This window comes from Peromyscus eremicus, chromosome 6 (genome assembly GCF_949786415.1).
Source record: "Peromyscus eremicus chromosome 6, PerEre_H2_v1, whole genome shotgun sequence".
NCBI classification, from domain to species: Eukaryota; Metazoa; Chordata; class Mammalia; order Rodentia; family Cricetidae; genus Peromyscus; species Peromyscus eremicus.
The window spans coordinates 27476540-27497692 of record NC_081421.1 but is presented as its reverse complement, the minus strand read 5'-3'; the positions used below and the strand labels follow the sequence as shown (position 1 = coordinate 27497692).

At 44.3% G+C, this 21153-nt stretch overlaps 1 protein-coding gene and 1 pseudogene across 1 annotated transcript in view; both read left to right on the top strand.

The window, feature by feature from the left end:
* Window positions 1–9637: 9637 nt before the first annotated feature.
* Window positions 9638–14574, top strand: LOC131912840 (translationally-controlled tumor protein-like; annotated as a pseudogene).
* A 5939-nt stretch (window positions 14575–20513) lies between these two features.
* The window catches only part of Prkci (protein kinase C iota), a 60829-nt gene continuing 60189 nt past the window's right edge, over window positions 20514–21153 (top strand). Inside the window, exon 1 of the mRNA XM_059265301.1 lies at window positions 20514–20654. Coding sequence (XP_059121284.1) covers window positions 20554–20654 — 101 coding nt within the window. The 5' untranslated portion in view covers window positions 20514–20553. The remainder of the gene's footprint in view (window positions 20655–21153) is intronic.

Below are 21153 nucleotides of genomic sequence, written 5' to 3'. Positions count from 1 at the left end.
CAGCTAAATAGCAGCCCTTGGGTTGTGAAAGGAGGCTGCTGGCTGTCTTTGAACTTAGGTCTGGACCATTGCTTTTTAACAAGGGCTCTTTCAGTTAGTGCCTGATAAGGCATTTTTATTTTAGTCTTGATGAAAGTCTTTTCTACATGAAAGAGGACTGCTTCTGTTTCCTGAGATAACTTATCAGAGGGTTTGGTTTGTTGGTTGTTTGTTTTTCAGTTCTCTGACCCAGCTATGTATAATTACCTCTCAGTTTCTACCGCCCTTACCTGTCCTTCACAAGATCAACAGTTTGCTTGCTGTTGGTTTGTGGCTTGGGACCGGCACACAATCTTAACTGTTGTTTGACGTGTGGCCTTTCCAAAGGGACTGTACCAACCTGGGGGCAGAAACATTATTGCTCAGTTTATTAAAAGAAAAGAAAGTTTGCCTTTAATCCCAACACTTGGGAGGCAGAGGCAGGCCGATCTCAGTGGGTTTGAGGCCAGCCTAGTCTACAAAGTGAGTTCCAGGACAGCCAGTAACTCTTTCTTTTTCTTCTTTCTTTTTTTTTTTTTTTTTTTTTTTTGTTAGACATTCACTATGTAGACCAGTCTGGCCTCAAACTCAAAGAGATCTGCCTGCAATAGATATTTCATGATATTATTTGTGCATTTAAACAATTCCTTTTTAAAAATACGAAATTCAATTAGGGATATAAGCCGGGGGGTGGTGGCGCACACCTTTAATCCCAGCACTCGGGAGGCAGAGGCAGGTGGATCTTTGTGAGTTCGAGGCCAGCCTGGTCTACAGAGCGAGATCCAGGAAAAAGCGCAAAGCTACACAGAGAAACCCTGTCTCAAAAAACAAACAAACAAACAAAAAAATCAATTAGGGATATAAATCAATGATAAACACAGCACAAGCAAGGCCCTGAGTTAATCTCCAGCACAGGAAAGGAAGAAAGGAAGGGAGGGAGGGGGGAGGGAGGGAGGGAGGGAGGTAGGGAGGGAGGGAGGCTGCCAGCCTCAAGTTCCACTCTTTTCCCACCCTGCTATAGGAAGGCCTCCTAAGTGTGCAGCCATCCCACCTTGAACAGGCCTAGTTTCTGCTCTCGAAAGCAGCGGGGTCAGGCTCGTTTAGTACTCGGATGGGAAAGAGAAACCTTAGGTTGCTTTAAGTAAGAGGCTCAAGGGAGCAGCGATTTTCATTTGGAAACTTTCTAGAAGCAGCAGAGAGACCAATAGTCTAATAAAGAATATGTGTAAAGTGTTTCTTAATATTATTATTAAACACTTTAAAAAATCTTTAAACAAATAAAAACAGAATTCCCTCTAAAAGTCAGAAAATTCACTTTTAAGAGAGGTTTGAATTGCAGTCTCAAATTATTAAGAGTGAAGGAAAATACACTGTTCCCCCTTTCTAGTTCAAGCTTGCTTCCTAGTTATGCGATAGAAGGAGGTGGAATAATCTAGTCTGAACATGATGAGTTTTTGGAGCTGTTTAACTGGGTTAAAATATAAAACCCAGACTAAACGTTGCTGAGGATGTAGTTCGGTTTGGTAGAGTGCTTGCCCAGCACACAGGAGACCCTTGGTTGGATCCCAGCACAGCGTAAGTTCGTGCCAGTGTCCTTGGAGGCCAGAATTTATCAGATGCCCTGGAACTGGAGTTACAGATGAGCCGTTATGTGGGTGGTAGGAATCAAAGCTGACTCCCCTGGAAGAGCAGTCAGTGCTCTTAACTGCTACTGCCCTTAGCTGACTTAAGCATTCAGCTTAACTGCTGAACCAGCCAGCCAATCCCTCCTAATAATTTTTTGAAGAGATTAAATAAAAGCTGACTGGATAAGAAAAAAAGGTAGAACAAGAAATGACACTCAGTATGTGCACTTTCGTGCTGATGGTGAACCTACTGATTGTGAAAAGAACTAACTTGTTCTTTTCACAATGATCCTTTAATAGCAAGGAACTCAGCACATGCTGCCAGCATCTAGTTAGATCACCAGTATGAAAAAAAACATGCAAAGAGTAAAACTAAGAATTCCGGGAAATTCTAGGACTTTTTCTTCATCTACCATAAAGTTCCTATTTCAAATTTATGCAATTTTTACTTTTTTTTTTCCTTTTGGGACAGAGTTTCTCTTTGCGGCCCTGGCTGTTCTGAAACTCACTCTATAGACCAGGCTGGCTTCAAACTCAGAGATCCACCTGCCTCTGCCTCCAAGTGCTAGAACTAAAGGTGTGCGCCACCACCATGTCCTGGTCTACTTTTACTTCTTTAGTTTCTGTGATCAAAACCATGTAGATAAGTTACATATTTAACTATTTTAAGTTGTATCAAAGAATGGAAAACCCCACTGTGTTATAAAATCAGTCATTTCACTGTTCTGGACACTATTTATTACATGAGGGAGTTAACTTAGATTTTTTTTTAATTTTTTATTTTATTTTGTGTGCGTTGTTGTTTTCCCTGCATGTATGTCTGTGTGAGGGTGCCAGATCCTCTGGAACTGGAGTTACAGACAGTTGTGAACTGACTTGTGGGTCCTGGGAATTGAACCTGGATCCTCTGGAAGAGCAGCCAGTGCTCTTAACCACTGAGCCACCTCTCCAGCCCCAATCTAAATCTTTTTTAATTCCTCAAACTGTAGTTTGTAGATCCGCAAAATTAACATCACTTGAAATTGGTTTGAAATGGATGGAGACTCTGAGACCCAGTTCTAAACCCTCTAAACCACACCTGACATACATGGATATCGATGTTGGAGAAGCGACATAGATAATACAAAATAACTTCCAGCTGGTAATTTAACTATCCCATGATTCTGTTTGAAAGATTCCAAACAATCGGCTAGGAGGTGGCTCAGACAATGAGGTAGTTGTCTTGCAGACATGAGGGCCTGAGCTTGATCCCCAGAACCCAAATCAAAAAACCAGGCATGGTGACACACATTTGTAATTCCAGTTCTGGGGAGGCAGAGACATCAGGTTCCCGGCGTTTATTAAACAGCTAGCCTAGTCTACTGGCAAGTTCCTGTTCAGTGAAACCTTTCTCCCAGAAGAAAAGGTAGACATTACCTACCCTGAGGAACAACCCTTGAGGCTGTCCTTTTATCTGCATGTATGTGCACAGGGGCCCCTCTCACACACCATATGCAGATTAAAAGTGAGTTAGGTAAAACTCTTCCCTCACAATGGGATTTGCCTACAGGAAAAGGACTGCCAACTATCTATGCTTAAATTAGCACAGAAAGGCCTGGTGAAAGGTCACAGCCAAGCCTGACCATCTGAGTTGGATCCCCAATATCCTCAAGGTGGGAGGTGAGAATTGACTTCCACAACCTGTCCTCTGACTTCCATATGCACACAAACACATACAATAAAAAATATAATACAGAAAAAAATGTTTAAAGTATAGTGTGAGAGTCAGTTAAGTTTTAATTACTATGCCTAAGAGATCCATGAAACAAAAATGCCTCTGATCTGCAAGCCCCTTGCCCAAAGACAGAGAGTTCCTGAAATGCTGGGGCCTATTGTTTATGGGAGATAGCAAGGCACATGTTTCCACTCCCCTAAACAAGTTTGTTTGACCCATCTGCATGGGATTGCCTTGATCACATGTGGGTGGGAGATATATGGGCAGGAAATATGTCAGGGTGTACCCTTGCCCCTGATTGGATGTAGGCAGGAAGTATGCAGGCAGGAAATGTGTCAGGATGTATGTACCCTTGCCCCTGATTGGATGTAGGCAGGAAGTATGCAAGCAGGAAATGTGTCAGGATGTATGTACCCTTGCCCCTGATTGGATGTAGGCAGGAGGTATAGGTAGGAAATATATAGGGATGTATGCTTGCCCCTGATTGGACCTTGTGGGAAATGTGGTGAATTATGGATTTTGTCTCTTTAAGTCCCTGCAAAAGGTGACTTGGGGGCATTTCCTGGGAACCTGAATATGGACCTGGCCAGAGCCCGTACACCTGGCCAGTATTTAGTTAAATCTTGTTTCAATGTTGGCTTTAAGCTGTGGTGGTGGTCTTATTCTCGATGGTGGGATTAACAACAGGAAAAACAGAAAATCAAGACTTGCTTTATTCAATACTGCCACCTTCTTCCCTGGCCTACTGAGATTGAGTTTCGTGTTGAAGTGACATGAATAGTGGTTTACTTTACCATTTGTCAGTACAAATCAGTTTATGTTTCCACTTCAATTTTTGTGATGTACTAAATAGTTCTATTTGTGAAATCTAAAATCACATGTATCTAATTTATTTGTGTCTGTGCGTGCCTTTGTGTGGCATCAGAAAGCAGCTTGTGGCAGTCAGTTCTCTCCTTCTACCACGGGGATCCCAGACGCTGAATTTGGGTTGTCAGGTTTGCCAGCACATGCCTTTACCCACTCAGCCAGCTCACCAGTCCTAAATCGTTCTCTTGATAACTGCAGACACCCAAGGCTGTTTGGAAGTATTCAGAAAGATCACAGTAATGATGGTTTTCCCACTTGATTTTTGGTTCTCAGCTATCAACAGGAATTACTTACATGAATCCACCATCAGATAAGTTAGTCCATGTGTATGCATCCATCATACACAGGATAGTTGGTAACCTGAACATACTTTCAAGAAGCCTTGCCTCCTGTATCACAGGCCCAGATTACTCATACTCACTCTGGTAACTACCTTTGCAAATGATACCCCAAGTTTTATATAAAGAAGCTATGGGATGATTTTCACACCAAGTACTGGCAAGCAAAATGCTTTCAGCTCAGGATATATGCCATGGGCTTTCTGGAGAAGCAAGTCCATTCCCTCTAATAAATCTTTCATATGTAGTGGCTTTTCTGATCAAGTTACCTCCAACAAAGCAGATTTTAGAAACCATTCTCATCCATGCCTTCTCTTTCTTGTTTGAATCTCTACATGTGCATGTAAGTGTGTGCATGTATGTTTATCGAGGACTATTAGGGTCCAGCCCCTAATAGTCTCTTATCCAGGGCCCGGGGAAGAATCTATCAACCAGCTGAGAATCTATTCTTTTTTTTTAAGATTTTATTTTATTTATTATGTATACAGTGTTCTACCTGCATGTCAGATCTCATTACAGATGGTTGTGAGCCACCATGTGGTTGCTGGGAATTGAACTCAGGACCTCTGGAATAGCAGCCAGTGCTCTTAACCACTGAGCCACCTCTCCAGCCCGAGAATCTATTCTTAAGGTTGGCAAATCAATCTATGCACACAAAGCTCTTTGGTCCATTTGCTTTAATTCATCATCTGTCTCTAGCTTTACAGTTATATACCCAAACAATCACAATCCTCCCCTCCACCCAGGTCACCCGGCCTGAATTCCTGTGTGGTCATAAAGGTAGGTAAGAATTTCCTCAGGCAGTGACCACCAGGCTTCCAGGGTCAAACGGAGGGATGATAAGAATCACATAAAGGGGCAGTAATTGTTAATTATCATTTGCAACCCAAAGGGGAAGTGAATAATGAATTAACTAAAGGCTAAATCCGGGTAATATCTAAGAAGAGGGATCTTATGTGCACAACTATAATCTTAAACGTGATTGGTAGAAAATATTAAAAAATCTATAAGTTGCTAGGTCAATGGGAGAAAATAAAACTGCCTTCTTTTTTCCTGTGGCTCCTATCTGTCCAGGCTATCTGCCTCTTTTTTCTGCAGGGTGGGGGAAAGTGTGTTTGGTCACCAGGCAACCTATGTACAGGTAGATGCCTCTGGTGATAGTTAAAGGGAGATCTGGAACTAGAGGTAAGATTTGGGAAAGGAGGAAGTTAAGCTTAATTGGCACATCCGCCAGGCCTTCTCAAATGGGTAGTCTGGATGCTTAAGTCTGTTCTTAGAGAGTACAGAGGTATCTCTGATAAGGTACTTTCCTCCATCTGGGAATGGACCTGGCCGGATGCTGCCAATGATGATAATTATAGGGAGGCTTGAACTGGGGTTCTGGCTGAGCATAGCTGTCAGCGCAGAAGGTTATCTAAATATTCCTAGAAGTGGTTAGGTAAGGAGTTAGAGGTCTATAAAGTTAGTAAGGCTGTAAGAAAGGAGGGTCCGAGCTGAATTGTGTAAAGCTATTACTTAACGTCCACCTGACCTAGGCAGTGTCTCCTTGTGGAATTTACCTTAAACCAGGAGACTTGCATGAGGACTGTTATTACTGTTAGTCCTTGAAAGTGGCTAAGGGAGATATCTGATTCCAGAGGAAGCCTTTCCTGAGGCTGTTCTCCAAACACCTTGAATGTGTATGTCCAGAGAGTGATCAGTCCACACTGTTAGCCCTTCTTAGGGAAAAGTCAATTGGGAAAACTATGAAGGCACTCATGATTTTCATAACAGAATAAAGCTGATATATAACAAGCCAAGTAACACCAAAAGCTCCTTGAAATTTAGCTTTCTCTAGAGGAATTCCTTGATCCCTCCAGGTAGTATCTTTGCCATAACCAGCTCTTATGATATATTCCTGTGGCCCACAACATATGTTCACATGTATATGGAGTCTCCTCATCATTATTCTGTTTGCTGTTTCTATTTTTCCTCTCTGTGTATTTTGATAGTCTTATTTATATTTTTCAGTATGCTACTTTTTTGTAAGGATTTTTTTTTAATTTTATGTGTATTCGTATGTACCTCTATGTATGTATGTATGTACACCAGGCACACAGGTGCCCACAAGCAGTCGTGAACTGCCTGGTGTGGGTGCTGGGAACCAAACACAGGTCCTCTACAAGATCAGCTAGTTCTGTCAACCACTGAGCTGTCTCTCCTGCCCACCCACCCCATTTTGTTTTTGAAATCAAGTAGTAAGGATGGCCTCAAACTTCCTGTGTAGCCAAGGATGACCTTTAACTTCTGATCCTCCTGCCTCTACTTTCCAAGTGCTGAGATTACAGGGGTGCACCACCATACTTGGTTTACTTGGTGCTGGGGATCTGCAATGGTTAATCTCCGTCGTCAACTTGGCACCTAGGTGGGAGTTCCAACAGAGGATTATCTAGGTTGGACTGGCCCGTGTGCATGCCTGCGAGGGTTTTTCCTAACTGGGTTAATTTTGGCAGGAAGACAAAGCTTCAGTGTGGGCAGCACCATTTCAAAGGCTGGGGCCAGGACTGAGTAGGGAGAGAGCAGAGCACAGGCACAGGGAGCAGCAGATTGCCAATGAACTTGGTGGCTTCATCTCCCAGTGCCCTTCCACTGGCACTGCGTGTGACAGACGCCTGGAAATCACCCCAGACTAGGAGCTCCGTCTTTCCTCTGGTTTATCTGTGGCCCCAAACAGGGTATGGTTTCGTCCCAATCAAGATCAGAAGAAAATCAATATGGAAATACTGGAGTCCAACCGGAAGCAAGCAGAGGTGGCTTCTGAGAGACAGGGAAAGTCCAGCAGCTTTTTCAGGGAGAGAACGGAGTCCCTCCCAAAGGAGGCCATGGAGGGCTGTGTAGAGGCTGCCACTTCAGAGACATTATTAGAATGTGCTTATGTTTTCAGTGCACTATGCCAACTTTAAGGAAAGCTCTGCTTCTCTGAATTGGAAGGTAATTTACATTTTAAGGTTAACTGTTAGTCACAACGTACTTGTGCAGACATCATTAAATAACATTAAGCAGTGAGATGTCTATGGGCCCTGAGGCTGTAGCTTATCGGTTCAGCGTGGGCTTAGCATGTGAAAGGTTCCAAGTTCAGTTCCCAGGACTCCAATTCAACAGAAAAAAAAAAAAAACTTTCAGAAGAAATTCCTGTATTTTGACAGATGCTCTTTAATCATGTCATCTACATTTTTTTATTGTGCGTGTGTGAATGTGAGTATACGTGTATAAACACTGTGCCCTCAGGGGCTGGAGAGATGGCCCAGCGGTGAAGAGCACTGGCTGCTCTTCCAGAGGACACTGGTTCAATTCCCAGTACCCACAGGGCAGTTCACAACTGTCTGTAATTCAGTTCCAGGGGATTTGACACCTTCACACCAATGCATATAAAATAAAGTTTAAAAACAAAACAACACTGTGTCCTCAGAGTCTAGAAGAGGGTGTCAGATCCCTGGAAGCTGGAGTTACAGGGAGCTGTGACTTACCAGAAGTGGATATTGGATTTGAACTTGGGGCTGTGCAGGAGCAGCAAACACTCCTAACTACTGAGCTATCTCTCCAGCTCCGACATGTCATTTGGAGTCAACTTTGTCCATTTAGTCTAACCAGAAACAAATGTGTTGTTTCTTCTCAAAGAAGATAAATGCTTACTGCTTGTAACAGGCACGATTTTGCATTTTTCTTTTTATTAGCTCATGTCCTGATAGTACATCTGGACTATACTTTGCTTGAAAGAGAAGAGAGTGCATTAATGGCTGGCATCAATTTAATCCCACAAAAACTAATTAGTTGAGCTTTCTTAGACCACTTTGAATATTTGATTGTCTTTGTTAGATAAGTGTTTATAATTTTTTACTAGATTTTATTTTTATTTTGAGTATGTATGCCTCGTGTGTGTATGTGTGTGTGTGTGTGTGTGTGTGTGCATGTTTGTGCATGCATGTACGTTTTGGAATCAATAAATTAACTTTATTTTTTATGATTATCAAGAAACAAAATATTTTTAATATTACATAAATTAAAAGTATTTCAAAGTGAAAATATATTAAGGCTTGAGTGCTATATAATTAGTGTGGGGGGCAGGAGACTAGAAAACCACGTGTAAACAAGTCTGTGAGGCTGGAATGAAAGAAGTCAGAAATTACCTGAGATGAAATTGATCATGTCAGTAGAATTGGGAAGGGATTCATGGTAGGGGAGAATCAAGAAAGGAGCCGTGAAAGCTGTATTAGCTGTCTATGTTAACTTAATAAAATTAAATGCATTGGCCTAATTATCACACTCCAGTGAATCGTCTTGGTCAGTTCTGCTCATGACTTGCTTGTTTGTTTGCTTGTTTTGAGACAGGGTCTCTCTACATGGTCCCAGTTGTCCTGCAGCTCCCTATGTGACCAGGCTGGCCTCGAACTCACAGAAATCCTCCTGCCTCTGCTTCCTAAGTATGACTGGGTCCCCAGAGGTTAGCACCACTGACTCCATGATGGAAGTGTCATTCAGGCTGTAAAACTCAGCACATAGACAGCACCATCTGCCAAAACTAAAACAAAGGCCTCATCTATCAAAGTCCATATAGTTCTGGGAAAGCCCCTAAATGAACCAACTTTGCTTTTTAGCTTCTATAGTTCTGCTTCTGGCTAACTGTTCTTATTAACTGAAGTATATCGACCCAGAACACGGTTTTTGTGCTTAAAAGCTCTATTTGAGAAAGACTTGGGGCTACACTGGGATCCTGAACACCCAATGTAGTTGCCTGCCAGCTAATGCAGACTTTCTATTGACTTAACCGTGTCCGAGCGGTCTTCTCTCCTGAACACCTTACAATAGTTAAGCAGCAGGCTGGTTTGGTAGCTCCCTTGGTAAAGAGCCTACCAACAGGCACAAGGACGTGCCTTCAGTCCCTGGAATTTATGTAAAGAGCTAGGGTGGTGCACGAAGCTAGCTGCAGTGGCTTATACTTAACTCCCAGTGCCCGGAGCTGGAGATAGAGTAGCTTCTTGGGCTCACTGGCCAGACAACTTAGCCTAACTGGTGAGCTCCAGGTTCCAATGAGAGACCTTATCTCAAAAAACAAGGTGCATGGTTCCTGAGTGAGGAACGACACCTGAGGTTGGCTTCTGGACTCCACATACAGCACGACAAACATGCACACACAGTTATGCACACACACCTGACCCCCATCTGCAAAGCTTAAGTAAAACAATGTGATATTAAGGCATGACCACACAGAATCTGTGCCTGTTGCTTGTTCTCTCATTCACCACTCTCCAAACGGACTATTTCTTTGCTCCACGATGGGACAAGCTCTCTGATGACTGTAAAAGGAGAGAACATTTGCAAATAATATTTTTAAATCTCTTAAGCCTATGGATTTTAGCACAAATTTGATTTTCTTTTATTACAGTTAATACACTTAGTCAGAGGCAAGTATAACTGGCCCAAAATCCAATGCTTATCTCTATAAGGTAACAAAACTCTCCAAATGACCAGGATTTCCAGTCTGAATAGTTTTCTCTCCTTTTGATGATGTTGTCACAGGTTCAGTGAAACTGCAGAGTGGCAGGCTTCTGCGGAGCTGAGGGCATTGATCTCTTCCCTCAGTACAGGGAGATGAACTCAGAGCCTCACGCACCCTAGGCAAACACTCTACCACTGTACTCTATCTCCAGCACAAAGTTGAGGCTATTACTAAGGATCGTCATAAACTTAGGCAACAGAGAAATGGGCTGGGGAGCTTCCTTTGTTGTATCGTTTGAGAAGCAGACATTGAAGATCTAGTGGCAGAGCAGACACATTTCCACACTTGATCCCAGCCGAAGGACACACTGGTCTGTATGTCAAATGTGTTGCTGATTGGTCAATAAATAAATCACTGATTGGCCAGTGGCCAGGCAGGAAGTATAGGCAGGACTAACAGAGAGGAGAATTGAGAGAACAGGAAGCTGGGTAAGGGAGACACTGCCAGAAGCCACGATGACAAGCCGCATGTGAAGATCCCGGTAAGCCACGGAGCCATGTGGCAAGGTATAGATTTATGGAAATGGATTAATTTAAGCTGTAAGAACAGTTAGCAAGAAGCCTGCCACGGCCATACAGTTTGTAACCAATATAAGTCTCTGTGTTTACTTGGTCGGGTCTAAGCGGCTGTGGGACTGGCAGGTGAGAGAGATTTGCCCTGACCGTGGGCCAGGCAGGAAAACTCTTGCTACAGGCGGGGCTCATCAGAACGAATAAAGTCCATCAGGGGATGAGCCATCTTCTTGAAAGTAACTCTATTTAAAAAAGGAAGGTTTCTTAAGATATGATTATCCTTATAATCTTATCCTTATAAGGATAAGATAATCATATCCTTAAGATATGATTCAGCTTAGACTAGGTCCTTACACCTCTTCTATTGCCAGGACTTGAGAGGCAGAGGCAGGAGAATCTCTGTGAATTTGAGGCCAACCTGATCTACATAGTAAGTTCCAGGCCAGCTGAGATTACAAAGTGAGACAGTGTCTCAAAACCAAGCAACCAAGCAACAAAAAGCTCCCTTCTATTGACTCTTATTTTTTTTAATTAAAGAGGTTAACAACAACAACAAAAAAGAGTTGTCTCAATATTTTACTGTAGTTTGTTACTGAAAATTACATTTCTGTGTTCTGTTTATCTGTTTGTATATTACATTATCCATTTTCAACCTCATTACATATAAAACCACTGTCAGGGTACTTCATGAATGCGTATAAAGGAAACTGTGGGGCGTTTACCCAACCACCCCCACAGTTCCCCAGAGTTTTCTTGAGTGCAAGCAGCAGGAAATATTAGATAGAAGGATTTATTGCGGAGAATATCGCGGAGAGAAACAGATAGAAAATAAAGGATAGCCTCGAGAGGGCCTGGAACCTATTCCAACGGGCCCCAACTGCCTCTGCCCCAGGGTTTTTATAGAGACGCCAAGGGGTGGAGCAAAAGACCTCCTCCCCCAGCACAGCCAAGTGCAGACCATCTCAGACACCTTCACTCAGGCCCGTGGTCTAATCATCCTCTATGAGGACCTGCTGGGTAAAGCCACGAGGAACCCGAGAACGGGCTCCCACAGGAAACCCTATGGGCATTCTCCCCACAATCACAGGGAAAACTCTAAATATATGAAAAGCCGTCCTGGTGTTTTGTGTCTGCAATACTAGCACTCCGTAGGCTGAGGTGTGAGGGTCGATATGGGCTGCATAGAAGAACCCTAGGAGAGGAGGGGAGGGGCGGGAAGGAGAGAGCATAAACAACACTGTAGCACAGTTTTTGCCCCAGGGCATTGGCAAAAAACACTAAAGTAGGCTGGGAGTGTAGAAAACTCTACCTTTCAACAGCTGAATACACATTCGTCTCAAGTACGCGGAATAATCTCCCAGACAGACCTCATGCTACCTGTAAAACAAGCTGCAGTAAAGCTGAAAGGATTGAAATAAATGAAAGCACGTCCTCTGACTACAGCAGGATGCAAATAACACCAGCGCCAGGAGGAAACTTGGCATAGCCATAAAAGTGAAGGGTAAACAAAGTTCTCCTAAAAAGAAGAAATCACAAGAAAAAGAGGAAATACTATGCGATGGACGAAAACGAAAATATGCTAAAACGTATGGGTATAGTTGAAGAAGTGTGGGAGTATTTCCTTTGCTGTGAGCATTTATTTTAGAAAAATCAAGGATAATCTCAAGTCATGAACTTAAACTTGTATGTTAAAGGGAGGAGAACAGATCCAAGGGGCTGGCACCCACCCTGGACCGAGGAGCAGCCCTGGGGTGAGACCCACAGAGGTTCCGGGAGGAGCTGCTGCTTCGGAGGAGGAGTCTGCAGAGACCGAAGCGTCTCCGAGACAACGAAAACAGGCAGGTCTTATGGGAAGATGCTTTCAAAAAGTGGACTCATGAAATCGGAGGGAATTGACAGAGCCGAGCTGGGTGCTTGGTGCAGGAACTAGAGAGCGGCAAAGGGTATGACACCAGCCTCGGGTGGCCCATGGGCTGCGAGCACAGTGGTGGTGCCCCGTGAGCCTCAGGGCAGCCAGCACCAAGGACAGGAGTTGTGCAAGAGCCTGGAGCTCCTAAGGATCCTGCCCTGCCGCCCTGCCTAGACAAGATCACCCTGACTCTGGGTAACAGCAGCGTATCCAAGATGTGAGTCTCCGTGACGGTCCAGTATTGACGGTATTCAGAAACCAGAAACCTTGAACCAGACCAATGACTCACTGCAATGAGTATTCGCATGTAAAGCTATTTGAGCAAAAAAATATACTATGTGACACACTTCAGTTTCCAATGTCACTTCAACAAACAAATATGTGATGGGCAGGTGGGAAAGCTGGAGGAACGGAGTGGCCCACGTGTGGTGGAGAATGTGATGGGCAGGTGGGAAAGCTGGAGCAACGGAGTGGCCCACGTGTGGTGGAGAGAGGAGGAACTAGAGATGCATCGGCAGTGATGGTGTTGTACCCGTTTCGCGAGACCACCAAAGAGCCGGTTTCCGATGTAAGCACATAAGGGTCCTTTTATTCAGGCTCAACCTGGGCCGCTGCATGGCAGATGGGAGGAAATATGGCAGTGGCCACGAGCCCAGGTGTAGAGGGTTTTTATAGGGAAAAACCACAAGTTGGGAATTGGCAACTTGGGATTGGGTAGAAGGGGCAAGGTGATTTTTTGAAACTATTGGTCTAGACTTTTGGCAGGGAACCACAACCCGCTGAACAGGATTATCTGGACTGCTCAGCAGGATTATGTAGATATCTCCAAGGGCCATAAACCACAGACAGGATCCTGTTAAGCTTTCCTTTCCTGTATAAACAGCAGACAGGATGTCTGCAGGAGGATACTGCTCTGTATCCGTTCGAGTTATCATGGCATATTCCTGAGCCTGTAAAGTTAAGTCTAGGCCTTCACAACAGGTGTGGGAGAAGGCTGAGGCAGACCAGGGAGCATGTTGTTGCCAAGTAGGGCCCGCAGGGTGTGTAGCAGCCTGGGGCTCACGTGGGCTCTTCCCTGGAAAACCCTGTCCAGCAGCACCATTGCCCTGGCTCTGAGCAATGACAGGATGCCCGAGATGGAGAATGGTTCATTTTCTGGACTGGGCTCCACGAAAGACCTCCATGGTCCATGCTGCCCCTGGAAGACATATTGGTATCTGTGGTTCGAGCTACAGCCAGGGAATGTGTTAGTGTCCGTGATCCACATGGCCTCCTTATGTGTCCTAGGCTGGCCTGGAACTCACTGTTGTTGAGGATGGCCTGGATTTTGTTGCCTCCCCTCACAGGTGCTAGGATGTGACACCATATCCAGCTTCATTTATTGTTTTAAATGTTACCACAGACGTGAGGTTGTGGGGTGCCCGAGTCAGCCTTTCCTGCCCTCCTCCGCTGCACTGCACTCTCTGTGCTGTTGGGCTAGCACCCTGTCACCAGCCACCATCATCATCACCTCCTTGGACCCCCTGTCACCAGCCCCCATCATGATCACCTCCTGGGACCCCCTGTCACCAGCCCCCATCATGATCACCTCCTGGGACCTCATCAGCCATGTGAGCTGTTCTTCGATATCTACAAGATCTGGCTGTGCCTGGAGGTAGAGGGCCAGATGGTCAGTAGAACAGAGGGTGACAGGGATGACTCACTCATTGGTGGAAATGCTTCTGCTGAAGGGGAGGGAGAAGGTTCTGAAAGCACAGAGTCACAGTGTCATGAACCATCACGAGAAACCAGCTCCATATTCGGGGACAAAAAGAACAACTGAGGTCACATTTTCAAGGGGCTGCAGAGCAAATAAAGTACATCCTTGCTGATTTCAAGAACTATCAGCTTTTAACTGGTGAAAACATGAGTCCAGATGGCATGGTTGCCCTCCTGGACTACTGTGAGGATGATGTGACTCTATTCAATATTTTCTTTAAGGATGGCTTAGAGATGGATCTATCACCTGTCTCCATAACTGCTGCTGCTTACCATCCACACAACACCAGGATTTAGGACAAATGGGACCTATGCCATCTTGAGCTTTTATTTTGACTGTGATTTATTTGGAGTGGAGGCATTGTTGTTGTTTTTTTTTTAAGAAAAACAAAACAAAACAAAAACATATCATGTAGGTTGTCTAAAAATAAAGTGATTTAAATTTACTTTAAAAAGTTACTAAACCAGGTGGTGGTGACCTGCACCTTTAATCCCAGCATGTGGGAGGCAGAGGCAGGCAGATCTCTGTGAGTTCAAGGCCAGCCTGGCCTACAGAGCGAGTTCCAGGACAGTTAGAGCTGTTACACAGAGAAATCCTGCCTCGAAAAACAAAAAACAAGGTACTCCAGCTAGGCATTGTGCAAGACTTTAATCGCAGTACTCAGGAGGCAGAGGCAGGAAGACCTCAGTGAATTTGAGGCCAGCTGGTCTACATAGCTGGTTCTAAGGCAGAATGGGCTATATAGAGACACCTTGTCTCAAAAAAAAAGTTATTCCATAACTATAACACAGACAATGGATAAGGATAGTCATATCAATTAATGGGATAAAATCCAAATTCCAGAGTTAAGCTCTCATAGTATTCTGGCCCATGGATTTTTGACAAGGGCGAAAGACAACTAACTGGAGAATTAATGGTCTTTTCAGGGATTGGTGGTGGAATATCTGTAGACAGAAAAAAATAGTTTTTAAAAGAAACTTGGACTATATCATACACAAAAACTAACCCAAACATGAGTAGTAGCATAAATTGAGGAGTGTAGATTATAAACACTTCCGTTTTGTTTTGTTAGGCAGGGTTCCAAGTTGGCCATGAACTTGCTATATAGCCCAAGATGACCCTGAACTTTTGAGACAAAGTCTTGCTAAAGAGCTTAAGTTTGTCACAAATTAATTGTGTAACCCACTTTTTTTTGTTGTTTTGTTTTTTTGTTTTGCTTTGTTTGTTTGTTTGTTTGTTTGTTTTTTGAGATAAGTTTTTTCTGTGTAACAGCCCTGGCTGTCCTAGAACTAGCCCTGTAGACTTCAAATTCAAAGAGATCTGCCTGGGATTAAAGGCACGTGCTACCACTGCCTGGCAACCACAGCAACTCTTACAAAGGAAAACATTTAATTGGGGCTGGCTTACAGTTCAGAGGTTTAGTCCGTTATCATCATGGAGAGAAGCACAGCAGTATGCAGGCAGACATGGTACTGGAGAAGGAGCTGAGAGTCCTACATCTTGATCTGCAGGCAGCAGAAGGAGACTGTATGCCACATTGGGTGTAGCTTGCGCATGTAAGACTCTCAAAGCCCGCCCTCACAGTGACACAATTCCTCCAGCAAGACCACACCTACTCCAACAAGGCCACACCTCCTAATAGTGCTACAATTACCATGCCAGATGTAAGCTATGCACCCCTTTAAAGAAAAGAATAAATCTGGGTTGGTAAGATGGCTCAGTGGGTAAAATTGCATACTTTGAAGGCCTGATGGTCGGAGTTTGATCTCCAGAACCAGAGGGATGGAGTGGCACATATCTGTAACCTAGCACTGCTACAGTAAGATGGGAAGTGGAGAAAGAAGAATCACCTGGAAGCTCAAAGGCCAGCAGCCTGGAGTAGGAAGCTCAGCAGCAAAAATAAGAGAAAGATTCCACCCCAATGAAGTAGTTTCTAAGAGTTGTCCTCTGGTCTCCACACACAAGCTGTGGCGTGAGTGTACCCACACTCACGCACACTTTTTTGTGCACAAAAAAGAAATATTTATAAACATATATAAGCAACAATAATAATGGCTAGGTAACTCTGACTCTATTCATCATTAAATGTTTTATGTTGTGATACCATCAAAAAATGAAAAGATACTGCATGCAATAAAAAATTCTTTTATACAATGAGAGAATTGCATCGAATTTAACATTTGAAAATCATCCAATAAAGGAAAAAATTGTAGAATGTATTTTTTAAAATCTTACAATTCAATGAAAAGAGATAATCTGATTTTGAAATGGCTACAGGATCTGAATGAACCCAAGAAGATATATAAGTGGGCAAGAAAAGCATGAAAAGATACTCAACATTTTTATTTATTTATTTATTTATTTATTTATTTATTTATTTATTTATTTTTGGTTTTTCGAGACAGGATTTCTCTGTGTAGCCTTGGCTGTCCTGAACTCACTCTGTAGACCCGGCTGGCCTGGAAACTCACAGAGATCCTCCTTCCTCTGCCTCTTGAGTGCTGGGATTAAAGGCATGTGCCACCACCGCCATCCTATTGATGCATTTCAAAATCGTAGCAGATGCTACTTCACAGCTGCTACACTAGTTATAATAAAGAAGGGAGGGAAAGGCCGCCAAGATGCTTCACCCACTGAAGACGTTTATTGCCAAGCTGGAGGGCTCCAGTTCAGTCCCGGGATCCACAAAGAAGATGGAGAGAATCAACTCCAGGGAGTTGTTCTTTGACTTCCATACTCCATTCCATGTGACAAGCATACACACACACACACACACACACACACACACACACACACACATATAAATGAAATGCAATAAAAAGGAGGGAAATAACCAGGGTGAGGAAAGGTATAGAGAATTGGAACCATTATTACAGGTGTGAGGATGTAAAACTGTACACTCTGCAACACAGCTTAACATTCCCTCAAGACATTAAACATAGTGATCATGTGACTAGGGAGTCTTCTTAGGGAGTCACCCAACAGAATTAAAAAGTGCAGACACATCGAAAGCATAAGCAACAGTAACAATAGAATAGGTACTTACTATGATTTCATCAACATTAAAACCAATGATAACATCAAGAAAATGACAATGTAATACACAGATGTTCATATAAGTGTTTATGTAGTATACCCTTGTTGTTGAATATTATTTAACCATATAAAGGAAGTACAGATACTTGATGCAATGTGAATGAGCCTCAAAAATATTAGGCCAAGTGAAAGGCACAAAAAGCTACATAGTATATGATACACACACAGAGAATAGGAAAATCCACAGCTGCACAAAAGGTATTAGTGGTCCTGAGAGGTTGAGGAGAATGGTAAGTAATTGCCAGTGGGTACGCTGTTTCTTTGGGGAGTGATGAAAATATTTTGGATTTAGATTGTCCACCTTTGTGAACATACTGAAAATTTGAATTATGTGCTTTAAATGTGTGGCTTGTAAGGTATGTAAAGTATAGCTCAGTAAAATTTCAAAATTTGAATATTATGCTCTTTGTGATCATCACCATGGAAGCATTTTTCCTGCTCTCCTAGTCCCTGCCTCTCCACCCTTCTCCCATCTCCATGTCCTCTAAGTTGGTCTTTTCATAGTTTGAAATGACCCTTCTACCTCATCCTCTGCAGTAGCCAGGCCCCCAGGCATATGGCACCTGCTCTAAAAGCTGTTACCTTGGGCAGGCAAGATAGCTCAGCTGGTAAAGACAGCTGCTGTTGAGGTCGACAACCCAAGTTTAATCCCCAAGTCTCATATGGTGGAAGGAGAGAACCAGCTCCTCCAGAAGTTGTCCTAGGATCTCAACATGTGCCCCACCCCAAATAAAAGCAACTCAATGATTTTTTTAAAGTTTAATTTTATTTTATGTACATGTCTGTTTTGTCTGCATGCATGGTTATGTAGCATGTCTGTGCCTGGTACCCACAAAGGCCAGAAGGCATCAGATCCCTTGGAACTAGAGTTACAGACCATAGCTGCCATATGGGTTCTGGGAATCGAACCCCAGGTCCTCTAGAAGAGCAGTGAGTGCTCTTAACCACTGGGCTGTTTCTTCAGCTTCTGTAATTTTTTTTAAGCTATCACCTTAAAAAAAAAAAAAAAAGGATGTTTTTGGTGTGGTGATTTTTATATGAATTATGGTTAGAGATTCTACACAATAAGTACTAAAATCCTTGAGTAACAATGGCTATCTTTTTTTGTTGTTTTGTTCTTGGAGATAAAGTTTCTCTGCATAACAGCTCTGGCTGTCCTGGAACTTGCTTTGTAGATCAGCCTGCCTCTGCCTTCTGAGTGCTGGGATTAAAGGTATGTGCCACCACTGCCCAGCTAACAATGGCCACTTTTAAAAACCATGTTATGAAGCCAACAATGACAGATTTTTCAAAAGTCCTAAGGATGAAGAACTAAAAAAAAAAAAAAAAAAAGTAATTTTCTGTGAATTATCTATTTCTTTATAAATATTTCTTCTTATATGTCATAGTTAATTTTTCTAGAGCATTATATAATTCCAAATTTACTATAAAGCATAAAATTTTTTCAGTAATCCAATTAAAAGTTGACCATCTTGGGCTGGAGAGATGGCTTGGTAGTTATAGGCACTGATTACTCTTCCTCGGAACCTAGGTTGGATTCCCAGTGCCCAACGGCAGCTCAGGACCATCCGTCGCTCCAGTTCCAGGGGATCTGACGCCCTCTTCTGGCCTCTGCAGGAACCAGGCACACATGTGGTACACACAAATAAGATCATAATTAAGAAATTGACCATCTTATTTTAGCTATAATTTACAGTTGAAAGCAATCGATCCATATTTAACATGACGATACAGGTCTCTCTCTGTCAAAAAAGGTATGTTATTTAATGGGAAATTTCATATACTCCTAATTTGTGGCGTGTCATACATAGTAGCTCTGATGAGTTAAGCACCCAAGCCTAATTTATGATTATAAAGAAAGCCGTATCTTTGATTATTTCAACTTTTTGCATGTGTTGCTTGCTGTTCGGGCTGACCGGGTGGCTGGATTCAAGCTACATGAAGTGTAGTAAGTTAAGTGACACAGGCAAGACTTGAAGTCTAAAAGTAAGTTGCAAGGACTGATTATTTTTAATTCTCGGTTAGCTAGAGTCAGTAAAACAAATACTAATGAGAAGCTAGTTAAGTAATCACTGGGTCCATAGAATGGCAGTATATAGGGGGCTTGGGTATAGGGTTCTGAAGAAGTCTCTTCTGTGATATCTCCCAGCTGAGTTTCTTCTTTCGTTGCATTCATTAATACTTTTGCTACCTATGTTATTATATTCTCTCCATATAAGAATGAGCTGGGCGGGGGTGGCGCACACCTTTAATCCCAGCACTCAGGAGGCAGAGGCAGGTGAATCTCTGTGAGTTCGGGGCCAGCCTGGTCTACAGAGCTAGTTCCAGGACAGCTAAAGTTACACAGAGAAACTCTGTTTCGAAAAAATAAAAATAAAAAGAGTGTCTTGAGCAGGTTATCAAATTTTGTTCCCCAAAATGGGACTGTTTAATTTCAGTGACCGATGAAATTGGCATGAAGAATTTACCTGAAAACAGAATCTAAATCGTGAAGAAGCCAAGTTTCCAGTGCCCTCAGATACTCAAGCTGTTTTCAGGATTTCCATGCCTACAATCCCGGGAAACACGAGATAGAGTCAGTAAACGCGGCTCCCTATACTTTAAGAAACAAGTCCCAGAATTCCACCGGGACTCCAAATCCCAGAAACCCGCGCAGCAAATCCATCCAGGAAGCATAGCGGGCTAGGCGCGGACGCGACCAAGTACAAGAATGGGGGGGATCAACCCTAAGCATGTGTGCCTCGTAGGTTCTTTTATGGGAACATTTCCATTTACAGGCTGCATTTTAGAATTTTGTGAGAGATTTTCTAAGAGCTCCCCCATTTCAGAGCGTCTTGGGGTAGGCCGGCGGATCCCGCTCCCGCTGCCACCCTCTCCCCCCCCCGTGAGGATGAGAGCGCCGGGGCTCCGCAGCTCCTGCGCCCGCCCTGCCGCGGAATGCGGCCTTGGGAGCCAGCGTGGTGGGAGGGGCCGCGGCGGGAGGCGTGTTGTGCGGCGCGGCGGGAGGAGCGTCGGGGTTCGGGCTGTGGCGGCGAGGCGACCCTTCGCTCGGCGCCGCGGGCTAGGCGGGCGCGTCGGCGAGGCGGGCGGCCGCGGGATCCCGACGGCCGAGTCCGTCGCGGCGTCCGGCCCTGCCCCGGCCCCCTCGGCCTCCGGCGGCGAGGCGGGGGAGTGAGGAGATGCCGACCCAGAGGGACAGCAGCACTATGTCCCACACGGTCGCGGGCGGCGGCGGCGGGGACCATTCCCACCAGGTCCGGGTGAAAGCCTACTACCGCGGGTGAGTGGCCGCGCGGGGCGTGGGCGGGCTCGGCTCGGGCTGGCGGGCAAGGGTCTTGGCGGCGCGGCCCGAGCCATCGTGGGGGCGGCGAGGGGCGCGGTTGGTGGCACCCGGGACGGATGAGTGTAGGTCGCCTCGGAGTCGGCGGAGAAGAGTAGGTGCACCCGAAGGGGAGAACAGATCAGCTGACGGAGAGATCTGCGACTGTTTCGGGGCTGGGTGGATTGAGGGTTTCGAGGGGAGCCTCTGTTCGCCCACCGCTGTGGGTTCGGGAGCCTGGGCTGCGCCGGTTAGCTGGGTCTTTTCATCACCGACAGGCCTGAAGCCTCCGGTTTTGTAAATCAGATTTATATCTGTCCTTCGCCGTGGGAGAGTTGATGAAGTGAGTCCGGACTACGGTCGTATAGCCAGTATAGTAGTTAAACTTAATACTAAAGTCGCTGCTTTTTTAAAGCACTGGCTCCTTAGATATGGTCAGAGTTCAGTGGTAAGTGTGCTG